General features: G+C 37.4%; 1 protein-coding gene across 1 annotated transcript in view; it reads right to left on the reverse strand.

Moving 5' to 3' along the window:
• The window catches only part of COBLL1 (cordon-bleu WH2 repeat protein like 1), a 68,969-nt gene extending 48,912 nt beyond the window's left edge, over positions 1–20,057 (reverse strand). The window contains 1 exon segment of the mRNA XM_031058622.1: positions 19,940–20,057. Coding sequence (XP_030914482.1) covers positions 19,940–19,965 — 26 coding nt within the window. The 5' untranslated portion in view covers positions 19,966–20,057.
• Between the last annotated feature and the right edge of the window lie 4,920 nt (positions 20,058–24,977).

The raw sequence follows: 24,977 nt of genomic DNA on the forward strand, positions 1-24,977 counted from the left end.
ATTATTATTATTATTATTATTATTATTATTATTATTATTATTATTATTATTATTATTATTATTATTATTATTATTATTATTATTATTATTATTATTATTATTATTATTATTATTATTATTATTATTATTATTATTATTATTATTATTATTATTATTATTATTATTATTATTTTGCAGCCCTCTCATTTCTTCAAAACCCATTTTGACATTAAGGAGAATTGAAGCACTATTATCGTCCTTAAGCAGCAGAAGTAGCAGCCATGTACTGCAAAGACTTTCTGGAACACTAAATGTCACCAAGCGCTTCAACAGTCAAGTACAGCCAGAAACCAACTGAAAAATCCACAGTTTTTTAGAGATCTGAGAACTACAGCTCCAAACAGAGTTACAGTGCTCACTTAAATCACTCCCAGAGGCCTAGAAAGCCAACAAAATAATAACAGACAAAATAAAGCTACTGCAATTATTTTCTTCTGGAAAAATCACATATTTTAATTCAGAAACTTTCAGATCCAGTTTCACATACAAATTTCCATAATCATATCCATTCCTTGACAGAACAGTCTGTACTGTGACAGATCTTTCTATGGCAAGGAGAAAATTAGAGGTAGCTTCAGTAAGAAGCTAAACAAGTTTCTTGTTCTGAATATTTACACACAGTATAATGTGGTTTTCATAAACCTGTAACTCTGATCAAGTTCAGTAACACTCACTCATCTCTTTCCAAATGAAAATGTTAAAAAAAATTGCAATGTTTCAATCCTAAACAGCAGTTTGTGAAGCAAGGACACCTTTGCTTCACCCAGCACTCTCTCACTTCATTCTTCAGAACAGTGCATCTGGTGCAACAGTTCTCTTAATATTTTGAGTTTCTGTGCTTATCAGATGACAAAAAGAAAAAAAGAAAAAAAAATATTATTATATTACAGTTATAAATTTTGTCATGCAAGTTTCAGGTACTTCTTCAAAGTGAAGTAAACATAAGACAATGGAAAAAGTATACAGTTAATTGTACCACAAGGATAAATACTAAAATCTGTATAGATAGTCCTCCCCTTTTTAATAATGACATCAAAAAACTCAGATAAGAGTTTTGTTTTACAGAAACTGAAACTCACTTAAAAGAGGGTCTTCATTCCAGAAGGGTAAGTTGTCTGGGGAGCAAAAGTCCATAGCTATCAAGATGGCACGTGGGAAGGAACATGCCACAGGTTCCTTGCTACCCACAAGACAGGAATGAGGAAGAACAATACAATGTTCTTTCTTACTTAACACACACACACACATAACCTTCTTAATTCAGATAAGCATCTGTCTTTGGAATCAGTATCACAGACTGGGAGTGTATCACACCAGCTTCTGGAAGGGGCAGCTAATCATGTTTGGGGATTCTATCATTCTGTAGAAGAAAGCTCAAATCAACAAAGCCAAAAAAAAAAAAATATAAGGAAATATGCCTTCCAAAATACAGACTTCATTCTAGATAAAGCAGAGATTATATGGTACCATTACAAAACAATTTAAAATATCTCAAAAGAAGGTCAAATGTAACAGGTCAGTATGATTAAAATCTTCTTTGTACCAAAAAAAAATTTAAAAGGCTCATTCAGTTTTCTCTACCTCAAGCCCTAATTCTAGATTAATATTCAGAAGTGCAAGTGCATTCAGTCTATTACATGCAGTTTTGACCCAGCACAGAGTATACCCATCCCAGCCACGAGCAGCCACAGATTCTCCAGGGGAAACCCATGGGAAATGGTATCAGAAGCTTTACTAAGGCCCAGGTAAGCAACATCCACTAGACCTTGTCATAGGAGTACAATAAGCTGGTGAAGCAGAACCTACCTTTACCAAAACCATGCTGTCTGGGACAGATCTCCTGGTTGTCCTGTACATGCCACATGATATCACTCCAGATAACCTGCTCCAAACCTTCCCCCATTGCATGGGGTGTTCAGCTCATCACACAGTGCCATTCTGCCTGTGCAGTATGCTCGGTGTAATGGCATAGAAATGCTTAACAAAATTTTGTATACTGATAAATTCTAAATTCTTAAAAAGCTCTTCACCTAATTGGACCATGCCCTTGATTTTCTACCTACCCAGAAAAGATTAAAAGAGGAGGTGATACAAATACTGAAACACTTCTATTTGTGTGGACTACAAACACTGAAATTCTACCAAATGTAAAAAAAAATAAGAAAATAAGAGAGAAAGAGAAAGGAATATATTTACTCAGTAGCAGTAATAGGCCTTTTATACCATAGCAAGTTCACCAATGTTTCTAGGAGTCCTGTCTTGATGTGCTGCTAGAAAAGCATTACCTTATTATGCTTACAGTCACAGAAATTTGGTCTGCTTTATCTGCTTTATCTAGTTTTAAATTTAGGAGTACAATATCCCAAGTTTTTATGACTCAGTGTTTTACTGTAGCCCTGTAAACATTGCAAACCTCCAACAGAAAGGCAAACAGTTACAATAAGTGACTATTTCTGGCAATATTTTTTCCTATAAAACATCAACCAGTCCAAGTTGGAGACAGCATATCCCAGAACTCAAGGAACAGAATGAACAAAAAAAAATTTTCCTTGGGCTTTTGGATGTTTTCCTTTCCCCTTGTTGGCTGTGTGTACAATCCAAAATGTACCTTTTCATAAAGGTTCCTAGAGACAGAAAGTTTCAGAGGTGAGCTCTTGTGACTATTTTCTAAATTTTATTTTAAAGAAAGACATAAACAAAAGTACCTATCAAAAGGATATGGCAGGGCTTACAACACAGTCATGAATCTCACTTTCTCAACAGCAAGCAGCAATTTTCTTCCCTAGTGAAAAGCCACTAGAAACACTCACAGGCTTTTACTTAAAATGATGAAGACTAATGAGAATTTGATACAAGTATACAAGTTTTGAAATACATTTTCTTAGAATACAATTACAGTTCTCTTGTGATCTATGGTATTGAAGGAAACATTGCGCCAGGCAAAATTCTAATACAGGAAGGACTCAAGTGAGGACCTGTGATACACAAGAACATACATTTATGTGTACATTTCCATAGTCTGTCTTCTGTTTTAAGGAGTAATCAGAATTGTCCATGACTTATACCTGAGTCATTTTAAAAACAAAACCCAAAATCTAAAGTACAATTAACTTGTTCCTTCCATTGCAATTTAGAGCAGCCTGAAGGATTTCTGCAATAACTAACTTCAATCACAGACACTTAAGTTTACACACTACCACTACCTCAGAAGCCTGATGTGCAGTAGAAAGACCAAAGAAGCTTCCTAAATAAAGACAATTAATCAGAAACTTCTCTGTCCCTGTTACTCACATCCACTTCTACCTTCGGTTGTCCTATGTGAAAATCCAGACTTACCAAAATGTGTATTTAACTGCAAGTATTATAGCACTCAAAACTGTTTGACAAAAGTACAGTACAGTTTTTAACTGTTTCTTTGTAAACTTTTTGTTTGTTATCTTGCTTAGAGACACACTGCATTATAATAAAAATAATAAATAAAAAAAGCACAAGCCTGCTTGACAAAGAATGAAATCATCCTGACAACACTGAAAGAAGAAAACTGCATTTTTATCTCTCACTATTTAAGACTTTCCAGCTTTTACTACAAAACTTTCCAACAAACAGTACAAGTATGGACTGTAGCATCACATATTTCCACTGCTGGTTTTAAGATTCTGCAAGAACTCAGATACCATGTTCATACAGCTCTACTTACAATTTACACACAAAATATGTTAATTTGGAAAAAGAAGCACCCAGTTTCCAAAAAAGACCAAGTATAACTTTTGTAATTAGGAGACAAATGTAAATGCAAGCACTTGCTTATCAGAAAAGCCTAAACACATTAAGTATATAGCTTGATACTTACCATGCTCTCACATTTTTCGTTTCTATTACTGGAAAATACAAAGTGAGGACACTGAAGCCCAGAGGTGCCTCAGTAACGCCTGCTGAGGCTTGGCTAGCCCAGACTTGATCTGTCCCTTGCTCACTCCCCTGCCTCCGCATGGCGCGAGCGGCTCTGGGGCAGGCAGGGAGTCCGGGCAGCGCCACCGGCCCAGCCACACAGCGCGCGTGGGAAGTGTCTCTCGTTAAAACAAACACTTCTGCAGCAAGAAAATACTGAAAGCATGGTCAAAGTGCTACAATAAAAACTTTCACAACACTGAGAGCACTGACTCAAATACGTATCCAAACGCTAGGGAGTGGCAGGCCAGCCTTTGGGATGTGGGGGAGAGGTGGTGGGCAGTGGCCATAAGCCCAGGGAATACTGCTGAGGCCCTGCTGAGCAGGGATGTTACTGCTACCACCTGGGCAGAAGGGCTGTTCTGCTGTCCCCTGCCAGAATAACAGTAAGAAAATACAGACAGGTAAAACCCTGTCTTTCATTCAGAGATGTTACTAAACCTAAACTGGCTGCGAAGAAAGAAAGCTTTTCCTCTCCAAGATATGCCAAGCAGGTGCAGTGCTGAAAAGTTACTTCCTATGTGCTTGCTTGTTGTGAAATATCTTCCACATCATATTACTTTCTATATATGAAAACCAGTCTTAAACACCCAAGTACTTATCCCACCAAGATTTGAGCAACTCTGTAAAATGGTGCAAGGCAAAGCACTACTACTTCAAAGCATAATGCTGCTTTTAAAAACAAAGTCTCCCTGACATCCTTCAGTTTAAGTCAACAAAAATGCAGACGCCTTGAATACAAAATAAAATCAACTACTTCCATAAGCAGTGTTGTGTCTACCTAGACAACCTAATTTTAAAGTTAAACCACCTGCCTAGAAAACTGACTACCTGGAAATAAAATATTTGCATATGTAGCATTGCTGGAACTGAATGAGACCAATTATCATAGTCCTTCAAGTTACTGCTGAGAAGCGACACATTTGCTTTCCAGCTCCAGAGTGATCTTTCCTTTCCAATGACCAAACCAGGCGTTGCTTAGTGATTTGATCCAGCAGGTGAATGAACCGGTGGTATTGCTCAGAAATTCTCTTTCTGGTTCTTAATCTAAGCAGGTTTCAGCAAGGACAAATGATGCTAAAGATAGGCCAAAAGAAAGTGCTGTACTATCCTGGTTAGACCAGGTCTGCAGCTAGGAGCACAGACATTTTCTAAATTCACAAGTAACTTTCCCGCTGGGGATGAGGCAACAGAAACTGGTTGCTTTAATAGAAGCCATGAAAAAGAAAGCCACAGGGTGGCACTGCAAGTAGGCTGTATTTTGAAACTACTTGGCTGTTAATTCTTTTCCAGACAAATCAGAGCATATCTAATCCCATCTGTATAAAACAGGAGCGGATCTGTAGTTTTTCTTCAAACTATGTATTTTCCAGCAACAAATATCCCCAGAATATAAATCACATCACAAAAGAGGCACTTCAGAAAGGTCAGGGTATTTTATAGATTAATAAAATGGTATTTAAGAGTATCAACACAAGAATGCTATTGTAAAGACAGGCTAGGAATTTATACCTATTTTGGGTTTGTCAGTTCATTCTGAAACAATTCAAGAAAAAAATATTTCCAAAGCATGTGCATTTTCATACAAAAGTTGAAGAATTTTTTTCATACCATGACTTTTTATGAAGGCTGAGATGGCAAAACCTCAAACAGATCTCTCTCTGAAAGGAAGGACAGTATTAACTTGAAGAAAAAATCTTAACACAGCATTCAATGCTATCATATGCTTTTAACACTTTCCTTCTCATATATAAAAGAATCATACTTCATTTCATCCAAACTAAATGACTTAGTACAGTAGTATTTCAAAGCTAAACTTAGAAGTCTATTTAATCTGCTTTGTTGGCTTCTTCTCTCCCAAATTTCAAATCCGTGCCATTTGAGTTAAAGCAGAAACATTTGCAAAAAGTGCTATTCCTGTTTCATTTAGCAAACTAACCAATTTTCAAAGGAGAGTTGGAGGTCATCCAGGATCACAAGTTACTTCCTACTTTCTAAAACAAAAAGTCCCTTCAAGGTATAAATTTGGTATTTCAGTAGATTCTGAACTAACAGACACTATATGACTATGCACAACCATTTTATTTGCTGAAGTCCTAGATCAATTTAAGTTCTCAGTTTGAAAGTACAATCAGTAACAAAAAAACCCCAACAAATACTGCATTTTTGTTCAGTTGCACCATAATATAAATTAGAACACCAATTCATCTGCTATGATTTGTCTTATTCCAGAGAACAAGAATTTTAAAAAAATAGCAAGTTTTAACTTTTTTACCTCGGACAGAAGTTCAAGAGTGGACTGGCAATTATTCCAACTGCCAAGACATTCTTTCTGCTAGGACATTGCTCCCTGTATTTTTAAAACTGTTTGTATATGGAGATTATTTTGCTATTAGATAGCATAACAATAATATATGGGCAAAGAAATCAGCCAATATAGCTGTGACTTTAACATTAGATAAGGTAGATGATTATGTAATAGTACAGATTGCCAAAGCTATATAAATTTGATTTGAGCACGTTTGCCTACTTTGCGGACTCATACTAAAGACTCTGCATGCTAATAAAGGGTTTCTGCTTCACAAAGACTAACTTAAAAAGTTAGTGACCTGGAAAAAGGAAATTAATTTTGGTACCAAAATATCAGTGCCTGGTGTCAATATTGCTTAAAAATCGTGTATTTAATACAAAAGTAATTAAGGCACCTCCCTGTCAAAAAAAAAACCAAACCCAAAACAAAACCAAAAACACCAAAAAAACAAAACAAACCACCAGCCAACCACAAAACTCAAGGGAAAATTCTTACTACTATCAAGATTTGTCTGTTATTACTTCCTCTGCTTGGAATGGGAGAGCAAGGGCTTCTATTGAATTGTTGGTGTGTAGACACTGAGTAACTGTACTTCAACACTTCATACAATAACTTCCCAGTTCATCAGTTCAACATCAATTATGATACTGTTTACATATAACACCGCAAGGTCATGTGCTGAATGCAACTAATGGAAGCAAACGTCATCAATTCTAAATAAAGTAACTATTTAAGAAAAAAATAGACACACTGGATGCAATTTAACATGCTTCCAATAGACTACTCTGTTCCCCTCTATTGACACTTATGTCATTATTATTAGACAGCTAAATGAAAGTGGACAAATTTGGGAAGTGGGTACATTGTTCATCATGACCGTATCCTTAAAAGTATGAACTTTGAGGAAGCTGTGTCTTAGAAGACATAAGGAAGTAACCAGCATGTCTTTTGTTTGAATTATATTGTCTTCTGCTTTTCCTCATTTAAGGCACATTAGTGCTCATAGTTAATTTGTACATATTTTTCATAGCTTTGGAATAATGTTTCTGGACAGCAGAAACTAGCCAATGCATTAATCTTTCCTATTTGGACATTAGTAACTGGAACAGCACTTGGTCTCTGATGTGCCATTACAGAATTTTCAGATCTAGATAACAGGTCACACACACATACAATCCCAACAAGGGAAAAAAATAAAAAACAAATAGCCAAATTTTGACTCCTAAAATCAAATATGAAAGAAAAGATTCTACTAACCCTAGTCCTGGCTCACCCAATGTGGAACAAAAAAACAAACAAATATGATCTATGTTTTCACATCTTGGGTATCTCAGAACTACAAAGTTATTTATTTATGCAGATGACTAAATAGTTCCCTTCATTTTTCAACTATCCCTGAACAGAAGTATTTGTTCAAGAACATAAAGGACAGAAAATAAATGGCTGTATAGCTCTTGTCACTGCAATGCCAAACATTTATGTCCAGTTCTAAAAAACTGCAGTATCACACAATTTAACACTCCTCCTAAATCAGTATTTAGTCCAAATTTCTGCACAACACACAAGAATTTAGATAGAACAAATTTTAAAAAGCCAAACAAAACTCTACACACATTCCTAGCCAGCACTGCGAGGCACATTCTTACATTCCCATGGAAAGTTAACAGGATGAGGAGCAAGGCTCCATGCTCCCTTGAGGCCAGGCACAACTGAACTACTGGACAAAGAACAAGTTCTGGTCCCCATCACTTGCACATTCACACAGATCATGGGAACTCATTTTCTCTGGGTCACTTGGCCACACAGCTGTGTGTGTGTCATTTGTTTTCAGAACAAAAATATTTTCTTTTAAATGAACTACCAATTACTACACGATAAAAAAAAAAATCCAGAAGAGGCAAAAATATCTGTCTGTATGGCATGCTTTACAGCATAAGCTAACCACACATGCAAAGCCAGTTTTGTAATGTTCAGTGAAACCATCTTATGATTCTGCCAAATTACAAACTTAAGACAGCTGACCCTTATCATCATAATCCTCCCAGGAGGAGTCCAAAACCTATGATGCAGCAGCCCCATCACACTTTGACAATCCTGTCCCTGTCCCAGTTTCTACCCCAAAGTCCTGACCACGTTTTTAACAGTTTCAGTACAGCTAAGGAGTGATGGTGGATGGAAAATCAATGCAATGATGTTATTGCCACTACCATAATACATAAGTGGTGCTGTGTTCAAAGTTCTGGGACAGCCACAAATAACATTTTTTTGACAAAGCTGGTCTAGTATTGAATCAGACATATTGATAGGGAGCAGAAAATAGGATACAGCTTTGTCACTTAATTTATGTAAACAGCCTCAAAAAAGGCATGACCTCCTGCTAAGAGACACCAGAATTCACCTGTCAGATTAGGAGTTACAGTAGATAAAGACAGAGGAAACTGAGTGATTCTCAGGCTGGTCCATCAGGCTCTCACCATGTTCCCAATCTAAGGACCAGCCATTGGCTACACAACCTCACTGGGTGCCACTGCTAATCAGGATGCAAATCACCAGATCACACCTTCTAAATACTCACCAGCAGCCTGGCTGAATCTCTTTGCTAAACAAAAAAACCCTAACCTGGCTAAAAAATGGATGTTCTTCAAACACTTCACACCAGTGCACTATTTCTGTGCCTAAGGTCACATGGTTTCTCAAGCTCACCATCATTTATATTCTCATAATTCCATTTTCTGCATAATTGCCGATGTGAAACAGGGTTTAATGGGGGGATACCTCTGCCATGGTAACATTGCAGACTGTGTGAAACATTTTTTCATACTGCAAATCTGACCCAACAGCCTTTAAAAATATTGAATGCCCTTAGCTTTCTGGTGTCAAAGGTGGCTAATAAGGATATCAGGTGACTGTCAAAAGCAAAGAACAGTAACAATGACAAAACCTTCTGAGAAAATTGCAAGAAAAATTCTACAGCTAGGCCAAGCTGTCATTTCTCCCTATCTTTCTACAATATGACTGCATAACTTTATCACCACTGATGTTAAGTGATGAAGCTAAGTGGCTGGGTGAAGTAAACAACAGAAGAATAGAATAATTTAGATTGGAGAAGACCCTAAAAATCATGTAAAAATCATGAAGTCCAATCATAAACTTAAAACTGCCAGGTTCTTATCTTCTCCACTGGAGGGATGAAACTGCCTTTTCAGGTTGTCTACTCCTGTTCACATTATTTTCATTTTTTTTCCTAAATAATAAAAAGATAAAATGCAATCATCCCTTCCATTTTGGCAAAAGTACATGCCAGCTTAGTTGCCAAGGCGTTCAGTTGCAGGCCATGGTACCCCACCTTCTCTTATCATTTAAAATCTCATTATTTTATTGCCAAATTCAAATCTGAAACTCCCACTTAGGGAAGCTCAAGGGATGTAAATCATCTGCTTCCTTTCTTGGCATCCTGTGTCTCCAAACATGACACTGTTATGTTCAAATCAGACTAAATTAGGAAGCCTAGACATTTAAAGTGACATCAAGCAGACAACATTGGGGTCAAGCCTTTCAATTCTCAGATATGACAGCTTTATCTCACATCAGTCTTGCTTATTTCCAACAAAATTATAATAACATAATACAATTTAAATACACCAACAAAGGAGAACCTCACTATTATTTCACTGAATTTGCTGTATGTCATTAAGCTTAAAAGCATGAATGATCTCTTATACTTACTATTATTTCAGTATTGCTCTAACTGCAGCAGGAGTCCTTACATCTGCAGACCGAATTAAAAGAGAACTCGGGGTGTATCAGCTGGGACTATGAAATGTTATGGTGCAATGCAACTATTCTACTTACAAGTCAGTTAGTCAAAACAGCTCAGATCAATAAGAATTGATTCAGACCAGGTTAGAGTATCTTCCAGAAAATACTGACATTTTCTGATGACAAAGCCAACATTTAACAATAGGAACCAGTGATATCCCTGACTCCTGTAGTTTAAAGCCTTAAGTGAAGTATCAGAGGTTCTATGAAAAACATTCTCCTTATGGTTTTTTTAAATCTTTTTCTTTATTTTTACTACTGAGTATCTTAGCATGTCAAAAGAGAAGTTCGATCAGTGAAAGAATCCATCAGAATTTATCAGCTCCTTGTACTTAATTTCTTCTTGATATAATTGCCAGGATATCAGTTATTTTTCTGTTAATTGTAAGGTCAAAGAGGACCCCATGGAAGCAATAAGCAGCAGGAACTAAATAAACAGAAGACCGGATCTTTAATGCAAATGTGTTTCCTGGAGGAAAGAAGTAAATCAGTGCAGATAATGTAGTACAGAAGCAGGAAAAAAAATTTAAAAAAATAAAAATCACATGTTCTGAAACAATCTGTTCAAAAGTTTTCCCCTGGAACATAAGCAGCTCTTCAAAACCAGTGCCCTGCTGAGGAATTTACGTACTTGCCAAGGTTTAAGTTACTAATCAAAAGCAACAGCTATTTGCTTTGTGGATGAAAAGTCGTAGCACTTGCTCAAAATTAAAATAAACCAAACAAGCAAACAGATCACAATTACTTTAAGGTGCAATACAAGTGCAGTGTGAGAGCTGCCTGTGAGAGTGTGTAACCAAGACAAGCAGTCCAGAATACATCCCCCTTCATTACAAGTTTTAAGAACAAGAATACTGGCAGTACAATTAAGAGGCCTTCAGAGTACTGAACCAGTTCAAATAATGCTTAATGCTTTTCAAATCCATCAGTTACAAGGTCACACCAGGGTAATTCCACAGCATGTCTCCTGATAACCATGCTTCTGGCCTGTTAAAGAACCACATATTTATATGAACAGGTAGAATTTAAAGTTTATCTTTAATAACCTAAAACATTATCCTTATTTAATAAACCACTGCTAAAGACACTAGGACATCTGATAACTGTTTTCAAAAATTAGTTTCTGGCCCCAGAAAAGGTTCTCCTTCACAGAAATTTTTATCTCTGCATGTAATATCGGATCCTCCCAAGAACACCCAATATAACATGATCAGTACTACAGAAACTCCTTGTGTTTCAAAAAAAGACTTCACACCTGATTAATTTCTACAACCGCTTAGTAAAGAAATGAGACATATTTAAGATTTTGAGACTTCTCCCTCCCCTGTGAAAAAGCAGAAAGAAGTAGATTAGAGAGGCCTTACTTCTTTAAAAACACATCATTGCTTGTTATTAGAATACAGTCAAATCCTACTTTTAAATATAAAGTTCTTTTATCAACACTTTTAATTAAAAATACTGAAAAGTGGGTATCATAAGGAATCGGGAATATGAAAAAGAGGTACTAATAGGTATTGAGAGCCTAAACACAGCTGCCCACAAAGTTCCTGCAATATCCTTCCCTCAGAGAATTTCAGTGAAACGTAGATAAGTGATGGTACATAATGGAATAGTCATTATGAGCATCAAACTCTATGAAAACTATGCATTTGAAAGATGAATTTATGTTTCAGTACAAAGCACAACTCATATTAAAACAATATTAAGTTTGTGCTGTGTCAATATTCTTTAAGGAGTGAATTATATCTCCTTTCCCTTAGAGCACTGCACACCTGACTCACCATTGCTGCCTTTTCCCTTTCTTTCCCTGTTCCTCTGCTTCCATCAGCAGCATGGTTTCCCATCTGATTCATGCTCAGGATTCTCACTGCAGGGAGGCTAACTCTGCACCTGAGTACAAATGCTAAGAGGATGACAACACTCTACTAATTAGTGTAAACTGTTTCTGCCTAAGAAAAACTTACTTATATTTCCTAAATAACAATCTGGGCCATTCCACAGGGCACTACAGGTCTACCACAGACTGGAATAGATGATCTTCAAAGGTTGCTTCCAAGCCAAATAATTCTATGATTTCCCTGAAGACAAAAAATAAAGTGGTAGAAATCAAAAGCAGAAAAGTATTTTGGCATACCTTCTTCCTGACGAGGGAAAGTATAAGTGCATGTAGTGCTTAGAAGCATAAAAACTATTAAATTTAAAAACAAAGGCAACACCAATCTAGCTGGTATTAAGAAACAGTAGAACCATACAAACAGAGCAAAGAAGTCCTTTAAAAGAGAATATGAGAACAAAGCAAAAATGGCTTAGGCTATCAAACAAAAATTTAAAGAGGCTACAAGTGAATGCAAAAAAAACCCAAAAAAACCCAGCAAGGACACTGGCACAGAGAAAAAGCCACCTGGCCATTTCCAAATGCCATGACTAACTGGACACAGCTTGAACCAACAGGGTTTAACAGGCAGCAGCGAAGTACTTCACATCCTCCTCAGTAAAATCACCTTTGACTTAAATATAGTGAAGGGGTTTTCCACTTGTTCTAAGCAATCATAAAGAGGTAAAAATAACCTCATTCTGTTTGTCCTATTGAATAGAGGATTAAAATAACTGGCAAGGCTTTAAGTCATGAGCTTGAGGTGGATTCACCAGGTCACAATTGGAAAAGGAGAACTGCCAGTCCTTGATAAGCACAGCAATTACCATTCTTTTATATACAGAACCACTCTAAGGGAGTGCAGCTTCCTTAAACAGCAATAACAGCATATCCTTTGATTTATACAGCAGTCCTGCAGCAATACAACCAACATCCTGTTTTCATCTTAAAGTACAGCTGGGCACTTTGTCTACAGGCTTTATTTATCAGAGTCCCCATAACTGAGTGCTTTGTCATTATAAGAAACAGCACCCTTCAACTTAGCAGCATTTTATCTTCCTGGTTCTTTCCTCATGAAAATTCTTACATGGTACCCACCTGACCTACAGAGCAAATAGAGCTTTACTACAAACTTTGACACAATGTGACTTAAGTTTATAAATGTTAACTAAATACAGTAACACATTTCTCCCACCCAAAAAGTCATGTAAAAAATCCACCCAAGAAATTTCAGACAAAAAGGGTTTTCTTACTTCATGGATTTCAAAGCAAAGGACAAAAAAATCTAAGCTGCCAGATCTCCTAAAGCCTGTAAAACACACAAATTCCTGATATATGAAACCAACTCTGCAAGTTCATCCTGGATTTAGCAATTTTTCCTGAATATAACAGGAAATCTCTGTAAAATGCCTAAAAGAATATATGTCAAAAACATTTGATCAGACATAGCATGGATTATTTAATAACTCTGTATCCTGTGTTATCACATCAGAATCCTGACAGAAATGCAGTATTTTCCACATTCTTACCCATGAAAGTAACCAGCCAAATAGCATTTTGAATGATTTACATGCTCATACTCTGTAACCATGCAGTAACTGATGAACATGCCATTCACATGTTGTCACACTCTAGAAATAGAAAGACCAAGAGCGCTTAACTCTACCACTTTATTTGTTCAAAAGTTTTAGAAGAAATTGTTGCTTTTTGAATACATTAAATCACTAAAAACTTATAAAATGAGGAAACTTCTGCTAGCTATATCTATTATATATCCACATTTTTTGCCCATTTATCCTCAAGCAAATGGTAAGCTGCATATCAGCACAATATCAGTGAAAACAAAGAGGCAATTACTAGTACCAATATAGGGCAAACCTCTTATTTAGAAGTTAATGGCCTTGATTCAAGAGCAATAGAGAACCTTGGATTTGTCTGGCCAGAAAACAGCCTGTGGTAGGGGCAAAGAACAGGCAAAATTAGGGCCAACACTGCGCAGCAGAAGAAGCCAAAGTGACAAGAATGCAGATCAGAGTATCACCTTGAGTGTCTACTCCTGTCCTTAGTGGTAGGAGACAGGTCGGGGACAAGCTGCAGATAGTTCATTTGCTAAAATCTCCAGAATTTGTCATTATTTCCCCACAATTAACTGCAGCATAACAGTGCTTCACTTGTTGTCATAAAACTGAAGTCAGCAAGTGGAAAACTAGAGCAGTCAATTTGGATAAAAAGTTTGTGAGCAGCTATCTATGCAGATCATAGAAGCAGAACAAGACATAAATAAGGGAGCACTAAAACTCAGCTGCAAATCTGTGAACTTTTCCAAAGTTCACCCTCACTCTGCTGAGTAAAAGAAGTGTCAGTAACCTAAAGCACACTGACCTCCCCCAAGTACCACATTTTCTCTCTCCCAGAAAGTATGGGTTGAGTTTTGAATGTCTCCCAAAAGAGGAAATTCATGAAAAGAACTCCGGATTCACATCAGAGAAGAGACTGAAATTGTGGCTAATGGTCATCCCACTGTTCTTTTGACACACATAAAATGACAACAATCAGAATTTCAGAAATTTTTATTACACAGATATAAAGTCACTAGCATAACACTGTTAGCTTAAAGCAGAAAGGCTCTTTGGATGCAGAAATTCAAAGCTGACACATCAAAAACATCACAAACTACAATATCCTAAGGTGAATACAAACAAAAGCCTTGTCTAACATTGAAAACAGAAAAAGGAACTACCCCAGACATCTATGACTTGATTACCAGCAATTCTTCTGACTGAAGAAGAGACTATGAAGTTGCAACCAACCGAATCTACCAGCTCAACAGCAGCAGCAAACCTACTCAGCTGAGAACAAGACATACAAACTTCCTTCTACCTGGAGAGACCATAAGGGAGGGAGAGAAGTATGCAACTTCTGTCAATTATTCAAAATCCAAACAAAGAAACAAAAAAATGGGGGGAAGAGGAAGAAATAATCTCCACATCCAGTGTCAGATTTTTAAATCAGCCTTTCTCATAGACCAAGTGACCAAGCCACTTCTTTCTTGCTGTCACTTAAATATTTAAGTAAAAATATTTGTTAATCAAAGTCACTGGAAATGCAATGGTACACAATAGTGGTACAGCTACGTCAGTTTGAGAATGTGACTCACATTTTCTGATGGATCTCATTTTATCATCAGAAGCCAAAAGTTTTTTAAGTTGAGTTAAATGACTGTTTACAATTCCAACCCATGCTATGCTGTGTTTAGCTAAGCCCTTCTGACTTTGATAAAGGATCACATGGTCTTTTACAGACAGATGGGAGATCTTTCGACCATGTTGAGCATTTATTCACACGATACCACAAACTGACTCAAGGAAACAGTCAGTGTATGACTGAGATGTGAAATATGATGTGACAGGATGTGGGAAAGGCCAATAAGTTTCCAGATATCATTAAGCTTTAAAACTTATTTTTAAATGAAAGTTAAAACATTATAAAGTACTTCCAAACTTGGAGCTCTTGTTTTCCAAGAGTCCAGAAGGACTCTTTGAATACTTAACCATTTTTCCCTACGGAGAGTGCGTTGCTGGCAAATTAATTGCACTCTTCTCAATGAACTAGGGTAGCATTTTGCAGAAGTGTTTCTATTTAAGTTGTTAAAGCTCTTCCAAGTGTCCCTGACAAACATTTTTACAAAATAAACAACTCACTGGACACATCATTTCCTACTGTCCATGTCCACCATGAGCAGGAAGAGGCAGCATCAGTCTGTCAGAGAATCCACAGATTTCATTCAGGAAATGTGAAGCTCTTCTTCTCTAGTGGAGACGGAATGCAGGACAGCTGCCTCCTACGCAGAGGGGCAGAGTGCTCACCAACACTACACAGAGATCCTTCCTGGCTGAAGAGCACTCAGCCAGGCTACCAAGCCATTTCAAAGACTCCATCTATAGGAGTAGGATGGTATAGGATGAAATCTCAGCATTTATGTTAGGTGTCATTATTTCCTAACAGCCTCAATGCTAACATAAAATCTTATTCTGGATTAAGTACTGGCAAGCAGTACTTAAAAAAAAATTCCTGTAAACCCGTTAGCTGGCAGGCTTTATATATAACTATAAAATCCAGGAAAATTTTGGAGTAAGTAAAAGCAGGAAGAAAACCTAACAACAGGAGCCCGTAAGCAGTATCTCAAAAAACACCATCAGAAAAAACCCAACAAGAACCAACTGATTTGTTTGAATGTTTCTAAAACTATCATAGTACCACATCCCTATTTTTTTCTAAAATAAATCATTGTATACTTTTAAGGCTTCATCCAACATTTACAATTCATTGCATTTCTCTCCTTTATTAACTTAAGACTTATGGATAAAGATGCATTACAGCAGTTTATTTTGGGAGGAAGACTGGAAAGTTTGTAAGAATGTTTGGGCAGCAGAAATATAAGACCAGTCAAAGAAAGATGCTTAGAAATCAGACAGAGATTCCAACAGTTCAGACAGTGATGTCAGATCCTTATTACTTTTCCAAAATAAGCCTCTTCAGACTCTCTCTTACACCCCTCACTATGAACAACCAGCTCTGCAGAAGTGCTTATAAAATGCTTTGGTTTTCCCTATCTTCTGCATTTTCACCTTGCTTTTCTACAAGTGAACCAGCATTGCCTAGTGTATTGAGAATATCTCAACAATACCTAGGACAGGATAGGGGGAATTTTGTGCCCTGCACTGCAAAAGAACCATCAAAACAAATCACAAAAATTATCTAGATTCCAAAATCCTCTGATCCCTGCACATATCACTTGGCAGAAAACCAGAGTCATCTTCCTACTCCAAAAAAAAAAGCCCCAGTCAACCATCAGGGAACAAGAGAGAAGCATGAAGAAGCAGAAGGAGTAAAGACAAATCTGACCAATTTCCATCAAATTCCTGATAATCTATCATGGAGATATCAAATTATATGTATATATATCTAATTCTGAGGGAGGACAGCATGTAATACAAGAATAAATTTGCTGCTACTGGCCCAACAAAGTCATAGGTAAAGTCTGACTTGCTTGAATAAAGAAAAAAAAGTTCCTGTTTCATGTCTGCAGCTATCACTGCCAGCCTTGAGACCTCAGCTTCAAGTCCTGCAATGTCCAAGGCATTATTCAACCACAGATAAGTGAGAAGATGAGACCACCAACTGCAAAGACAGCCAATGCCCCCATTTTAAAATGCCACATAAAAGGGCCTGGGAAACCTTCTCCCCTTCTACAGTGTAGTAAAAATATCCTCAGTGCCTATATAAGTACAAGGGAATAAGAAGGCAATGAGCTAGGTAAAACAGAATACACAATTTTTAAACACAGAAGCATATTTACAAAAAGAAGAATTTATAGTTTCAGACTGAATATGGGGAAGAGGAATTAGATACAGGCAGAATGGGATAGAATGTGTGTGGGGGGGAAATCATAGGAAAGACCAAGCTGCAAGGCCAGGCTTTTTCTAAATGTGAAGATTTAAAAGAATGTACAAAGCCAGAATGCTAAAAGATCCACTCAACTTGCTGGGTTCTTAACCCTTCAGGCAAAAACAAAGTACATCTTTCTTTAGTAGTAGCTGTAGACTTAAAAACTTATTTAAGACTGAGCAAAAAAGAACTTCCTCCAAGCAGTGAGTACTTTAAAAAGTGAATGAGGTAAATATAGCTCAAGGAGGGTGCCAAGGATGGAATTAGTGAGGCTGATTTGTAATGTGGGTGGAAGGAGAGAATCAAAATTGCAGGCAAGGGGAAGTAAGAGACCATGAATCAGAGACCAGCAGAGGATCCAGAAAAGCTTAGGTCTGGAGACTTCAGAGGGTAAATGGAAAAAGTAATAACTCTTCAGAAATGAAAGTTGGGAACAACTTTCAACATATAATGATAGCTGATTTATGAGGAATTAAATATCCTGAAATTTAATTTTTAATTTAAACTCTTAAAAATCAAAGCCTGAATTGATGGCATGGGTTGAATTGCTGATTTTACACAAATGCCTTAAAATTATCAGAAAGTCCACCTCTAGAAATTCCACCTACTACACTACTGTCATCAACTAACACATACCTTGTTTGTCTTACTAACCAAAGTAAAAAAAAAAATCCATCCATGCAAACAATTTCCATGCTCTCAAAGCCAGAATGGTTACATTTTGAATTCTGCACAACATTATTTTTTAATGAGAAGGACAGAATGTTGAAGTCCATAGCTACTAGTAAAGAAAGAGGTACTTCATTTTTGCCTCAAAGAATTACACCTAGCAGACAAGTTGTAAACGTTTTTTCAACCTTGTTACTAATAAATATTTTGACTCCTCTTTTTTTTAGATCAGAGACAAAGCATTATTCCTCCCACATAGAAAGAGCTTTCAACATTGCTGTAACAACAACAGTTAAACAATAGCCAGCTCAGTAGATTATCCTGTACCTGAATATTATGCCCAGTTATTCTGTCAGTGAAGTTTGACAGTACAGAAGGACTGAGCTAGGTTTTACAAAAGTCAAGAGCAATACAATGATACTTAAACAATTGGCAAACTAGTGAATGACAAAAAAAATCACAAACCCAACTTGGCACACCATATTCTTCCCTAATACCCTCCAAATTACTTTGATACCTACATATAAAAAGATTCTGGACAAAAGTAACACTACTCTACTGATTATCCCATTTCCTTGAACATTCTTATTTAACTCAACTCAGCAAAGATCCCAGCACATCAGATGGTGGGGAGGGGGGACACAGATTGACAAAAAACCCAAACAAAACAAGCAAACAGTCAAACTGAATGAAACAAAAAAATGCAATTCGTTTTGTGAAAAAAAAAACAAAAACAGAAGAAGCAGCTCCTCCAAACAGCTTTGTCAATCTTAAGTCTGTATTAAGGGCAGAGCTGAAAATGTTTATGCTCTTGCCACTGCACAGTATTTAAAAGTTACCCGTCAAACCCCAGGTATAGAGAATCTATCTGAAGGCCTGACATTAAAGTAAGGTAAAATATCAAAAGGGAAAACTAATCAACAGAAAACCAAGGCCCATAAAAACAAAAAAGAGCATTGTTAAATCAATATATCAATAACTCAGGAATATTAGATTGAAAATCGATTTGATTATAAAGAAAAATAAGCATATGTTCTAATGCTCTGCTTTTGACACAGGATGGTATTTTCCTTGTTGGAGGTTTTTTGTCTCTTTCTGTTGGGAGGAAAATTCAAGTTCACAACATTTCTTGTTTAACATACAGCAATAGTGAGCATTGTTTGGGAAGGAGAGGTTTGTTCGTCTATTATCAAATAATACTTAAGATAAATAATAATAATAAATAAGATTCCAAACCAAACTCTATTTCCAGAAGAGAAATGAAAATCAAATAAGCAGGCAGAAATTATTTTTAAAACACAGCTAAGAAAGCTTCCAAGCTGTACTATTTCTTCAATGAGAACCTCTGCAGAGTTAAAGCTTGCAGCAAAACCAATGCTTTCTCACAGAAGAAAGCTTAAGCCCAGCTAAAAATATTCACATGCTTATTTTCTTTAACTGAATATACTAATCCTAACAACCATAGACATGCAGTAGAGTTGACATTAATACAAGTTCCCAAGGGAGATACTTCATAGATAGAGTAGGGACTCATCCTTTAACCACCAATGGCACTCTGGTAATTTACAACAGCCAAACAAATGCACACGCCCCTTCTGAACTGGATAACCTCCTAGCAAATAAAAACAAATATAGGAACTCTGAATTCTGTAAGAATTCCCATGGTATTCCATTTCTGCATTAAAAAAACATTTCTTAAGTCATGAAAAAAATGCAGTTATATCCATCAGTCTATCACAGGAAGATTTTAAGTCCGAACACATCTACTGGAACTCCAGTTAATATTTAAATTTACTTCATAAAGAGCTGCATTTTTAATTGTGGGATCTTACCTCAGGAGAGAATTCAGGTGAAGCATCAAGTTTTTAATTGGTTGCTACAGCTCAGAACAGCATGGCTGGATTTCCCCCTTGAGCCCTCCATTGTTGCAAGCTGCACAGTCAGTTTCCTCTTCATTGTGCTAGTGCTGGGCACAGCCACAGAACTCTACAGGAATCCAGGAGCAAACATCTCAGCTTCTTGTCATCCTCTAATGCCCTGACGTCAGCTCTTTTAGAGCTGCACACAGGGATAGTCGCAGTGAAGAGCAACTTCCTCACACTGCAGACAGCTATGGCAACTTAACTTAGAGTAGCAAGGCAGCTTCTGGGCAAGCGAGAGCCAGGTGAGAAGAAAAGAAAGTGCACAATCAGATCTGGTTTAACTTGCAAGCAGCTATAAAACAGAACACCTGGCATTCCTTGTACCCACTACATTAACACAGCAACTCGTTATACTGACTTGTTAATTTCTAGAAAAAAAGAAAAAATATTTAGTTGAGCATGCTAACCTTGTTACAGCTCAAAGGGCTGGCTGGATAATCTGGCATCTGCTGTTCCCCAGCACACATAAAACTACAACAGTGGCAGCCCAGAACAGCAGCCAGGCTAGAAAATCCAGCATGCTCAGAAATTTTTTTCCAAGCTACAGTTGAGATAGTCAGAAATGGTGCTGCACCTTATGAAGGGAGACCTATTTAGGTGTTGCCAGATTACAGGAGCAACAACTTGTTTGTGAGTCTAAAATATTCCTACTCAATTATTTTGTTTGTCTGATGACAAAAGTCCTGTAAAGACTTTCACTTTCCTCTGGAATCTCAGGTTTTGATCCCCTACAATGGACTCTTCTTCTTCCACCTGACACAGATGGGCCTACTCAAAATAAATTGTGATCTTCAGATCTAGGAAAACACTGTGATCCCATTTAAAGTAGATTTTTAAAAAATTCAGTAACTGCAGAAAGAAAAGAACCAAAGGTTCACCAGGGTAACACCAAAACCCACCTTCCACTCTCAAGCACTTTTTCCCCTCAAATGCTTTTGATACCCCACTATCTAGCTCTCATTCTTTTTTTTTCACAGGATATGAACACACTTGGACAAAGCTTGGAAATAACTCTGCTAATCTCTATTTGTGTATTACCCTCCTACACATTTTTCTCCCTAGTATCCGCATTCCACCCCCTAATGTTTTCTTGATCTCATTCCCACAGCAACACACTCCAACAGGGAACATTACCAGTAACTATTCCATATGCACCCAGCTATGACTTTAGACTTGACAAAGTTTGAGTAAACAGCTTTTAAATACAACATTCAGTTAATGGCATCAGTGTCATTCCACTATTTGAGGTTGCCTTGCTTAAGGCAGATACATTAAGAAGAACAACATAATCACCTCAAGAAGTGTTACGTGCACATTTGGAATTCAGCTGGCAAATTGGCCCCTGGAATGATTAGTACTCAAGTGGCTCCTGATGAGCATCCACCCACAAAGGAGATAACTCCCTGCTTCAAACACCCAGCAAGCTTTACAGTCCCAAATTCTCAAAATTCTTTCCATTTTTTTATTGCTCATTTACTTGGTCCTCATCAGGGTCATGGGGGTGAGAAGAATATGCTAAGTATTATCTTGAAGTCCCAGGTCGAAGAAATGAAGCACATCTAAAACAGACCCATTAGACAGATCCGCATCTAAGACAGACCCACCTAGTAGCACCAGTATAAAAGGTCTTGTACTTCATTAAAAACATGTGTATACAATGCACAGAGCAATGGAAACAGATAGTTCATGGCAAGAGAAAAATGTAGTTCCACCCTTACGTCAATTTCACCAAACTGAGCAAATTCAGACACGTACTCAAGTCCCCACACCCACTCTGGGGCTGTGGCTCGGGCATAGAATGCTTGGTTTGAAGCTATTGCTACACTTGCTGTCCCTTCCCACACTCCTCAACAGGAAGGACTTTCATTTATACTTGAACAAACCTGTGGCTATGTTGGGAGCTGACTCAAACGAACACTTGAAAGAGAAGGAAGAGAGCTCAAATCAGTATTCCAAGCCTGACACCAGACATTTGCCAAAACTGCACCACAGCTGATGCATCCGTAATGTGACTGAAATGATTTGATAAAAACTCAGTTACACGCAAGAGAAAAGGTAAATTTCTTGGGTTTTCTGAAAACATCTTACTACCGGAGACAGCCCTGGAAATCACGTGAAAAAGACATTTCCCTGTTCTTACATTTTTCAACTACGTCCACTACACCGAGCACCAGCGAATAGGAACCTGAAGTCACACGGGAGAAATGTTTCTGGCACTAAGATAATCAAAGCTGTTTGGCCCCACCCCTTTCCTCACACAACCCGCTCCATCTTCAGCCCTGGAGTGCACATCCATCTCCTAAGCATGTTTTTGTTAGACACACAATGGCAATGATAAAAACAAAGGGGGTTTGTTTGCTTGGGTAAAGCAGGTCAGAAGCTGTTATTTTGTACGTAAGCATACAGCTTTAAATATGATTTAGGGGGAACAAATGAAATAACACAAAATTCTTAGAAACATTACAATTGAATTAAAGGTGGATCTCAACAAGAAGGCTAGTATTTGAAAGGATATCAATATTACATTTACCAAAATTCACATTTGCTCCAATATTCTAATGGCATATTAAGCCATAATACAGTTCTTCATGGTAAAATCCTGTGTCAACTAGTGACATCTACTTGCAATGAAAAAAAAGTATTTACTCCAGGTTACGGGACTGCTGTCCAGCAACAGTAGGAAAATTGTGTTCAGAAGGATACCAACTACAGCCATTCATTTTTTTTATTTATAAGTATTAAATCACATTTTCCAATTATTTCATAAAGCAAATTCAGCTCTGTGATGAACAGGAGCAGACTTTGTCAACTGGCCTGGCGGGAGCTCTGCGCCCTGAGTGCTGCTCAGACTCAGGCTGAGCTACAAAACTCCCTAACTGTCCAGCCAAGCTTCTCCTGCCAGCAGAAGAAACTGTGTGTCATGGCCAGCCACTTACTGGACACACCTCCTATTCATCATATTCCAAAATACTCCAGCCAGTTGCTGGGCACAGTCTCTATTCACAATATTATAAACCAAAAAAAAAAAATCTTTTATTATTTACCCTGAATGTACAGAGAGAATAACATGGGCATGTTTCTCAACAAATTCAGACAAATATTTTTGTCCACAACCGGTTTTAGTAAACAATTTTGCAATAGGAAAGCATAATGCTGCATGCAAAAAATAAGATACAACAGGATCCTTTCCCAAAGCTTGTCCCCATAGATCTGATAACAAAGTTCTGTATTAAAGAGACACCAGTGATCAAGTTATATAGGAGTTCCAAGCTTTAACTAACATCAGCGCTCGGAAATTTACAAAACACTACCTTCTTAGCAGTTAGCATAAACAAACCTTCTCAGCTGTTTAGAGTTACCAGCAATCACTCCACAGAACTTCAAACAGTGATTTAAGCATGCATTGGCTGGAAAAAGTTTTCAGCTGCAGATTAACAACATTTTCAACCTGGCTAAACAAGTAAAGAAGAGATGTAATGCAGTATATTACATCATTTGGTAATACTTTTAAAGAAAAATGCTATTTCAACCGAAATTCTTCCCAGATTGCACAAATTTTCCTATCATCACAGAGAGGGAACAGTAACTGCATACTATTAAAAAATGTATCTGTGGACTATTTTCAGTAAAACTGGGAGTTGTCTTCTTTTCTGGTATATCCACATTTTTTTCCTCAAATCCAGCATTTCACGAGCAAATGAGACCATCTTACAGAAATAGTTAAGACTGTCAATAAAGAACTTTTGTAGCAAGAAAGGCATGGCAATCTGTTTTTCTAAGTACTAAATTATATGTGAACAGCTTATAAAGTCCTGAAAACCCCTCTGCAGGGCTAATGCAATGAGCAGTACTGTTAGCTACACGTATCTCAAAACTGAGAAGTGGACGCTGGCAGATGCTTGAAGTCACATAAAGGGAACTTAGATGTCAAGCAGCAGCCAAAATTCACTATACCAAACAGCTTCATAGCAGGCAACAGGCCTAGAGGAACTGTCAGAACAGCCAAAGTTTTAATTGTGCCTTTTTGCTTGTTTTTAGGTTCCTGCACACAAGTAAAACTGAAGACTTTCAAGACATACTGTTCCTGCCACTCCCTAACCTGGAAAAGAAACCTGTTATCCTACACTCAGTCCTTCCAACTCTGCTGAAGTACTTAGAGTCTTTAAAATGCAGTAATTATTTATACTATAATTATACCTTCTACACTGATTAACAATATAAAGTCAATTTCTCAACAGCTACATATAAATGTGGAATGGTGACAAGGCCTTAAGTGAATAAATACCATTTATGAGTCTTCCATATTCACTACAGCCATGGCTTCAAACTGATTCGATTACTGCTGCAAATACTACAGTAAATTTCCATCACCTACACCTGTTTATCCTGTAGCCGCTTGGTCAGCAACCCAAGTGATCCATTTTTGCAAATAGTATGGAAGCTTCACAAAAACGTTCACGTTAAAAGATATACCCACCATGTATTTTGTCCATTTTATTTACAGATAACTTCAGAAGTCTTACCAGTGTTTTGATTCACTCCAGTTCCCAGTGAAACAAATTTTCTTCAAACGTACCTGACTAGTTAAGGAAAAATCCTCCTCCCGATCTATAACTGGGGTAGTTATACTTGGGATTTAAAAAATATTTTCTTTAACGGTAGAATTTCTACTACAATCAAAATAAAAACAAAGGGGCCTAACACGTAAAAAGAAACAAACCAGCCCTTTTACTACTCCAAACAGATGCTGCTTGTTTATTTTCTTTTCCCCAGCGTCGGCAGCTCCCAGAGCACAGAGGAGGGCGCAGCTCTCCCAAAGCGCCGCCACTCTCACCCAGAGAGCTGGAAGTTGACTCCGCACACCTAAGGATGCTCCGACCGGCAAGTGCTGACCTGCAGCGATTTGCCGGAGGCGCCGATCCCGGCAGGTCCCGCAGCCCGGCAGAGG

Source organism: Geospiza fortis, unplaced genomic scaffold (genome assembly GCF_000277835.1).
Source record: "Geospiza fortis unplaced genomic scaffold, GeoFor_1.0 scaffold112, whole genome shotgun sequence".
NCBI lineage: Eukaryota > Metazoa > Chordata > Aves > Passeriformes > Thraupidae > Geospiza > Geospiza fortis.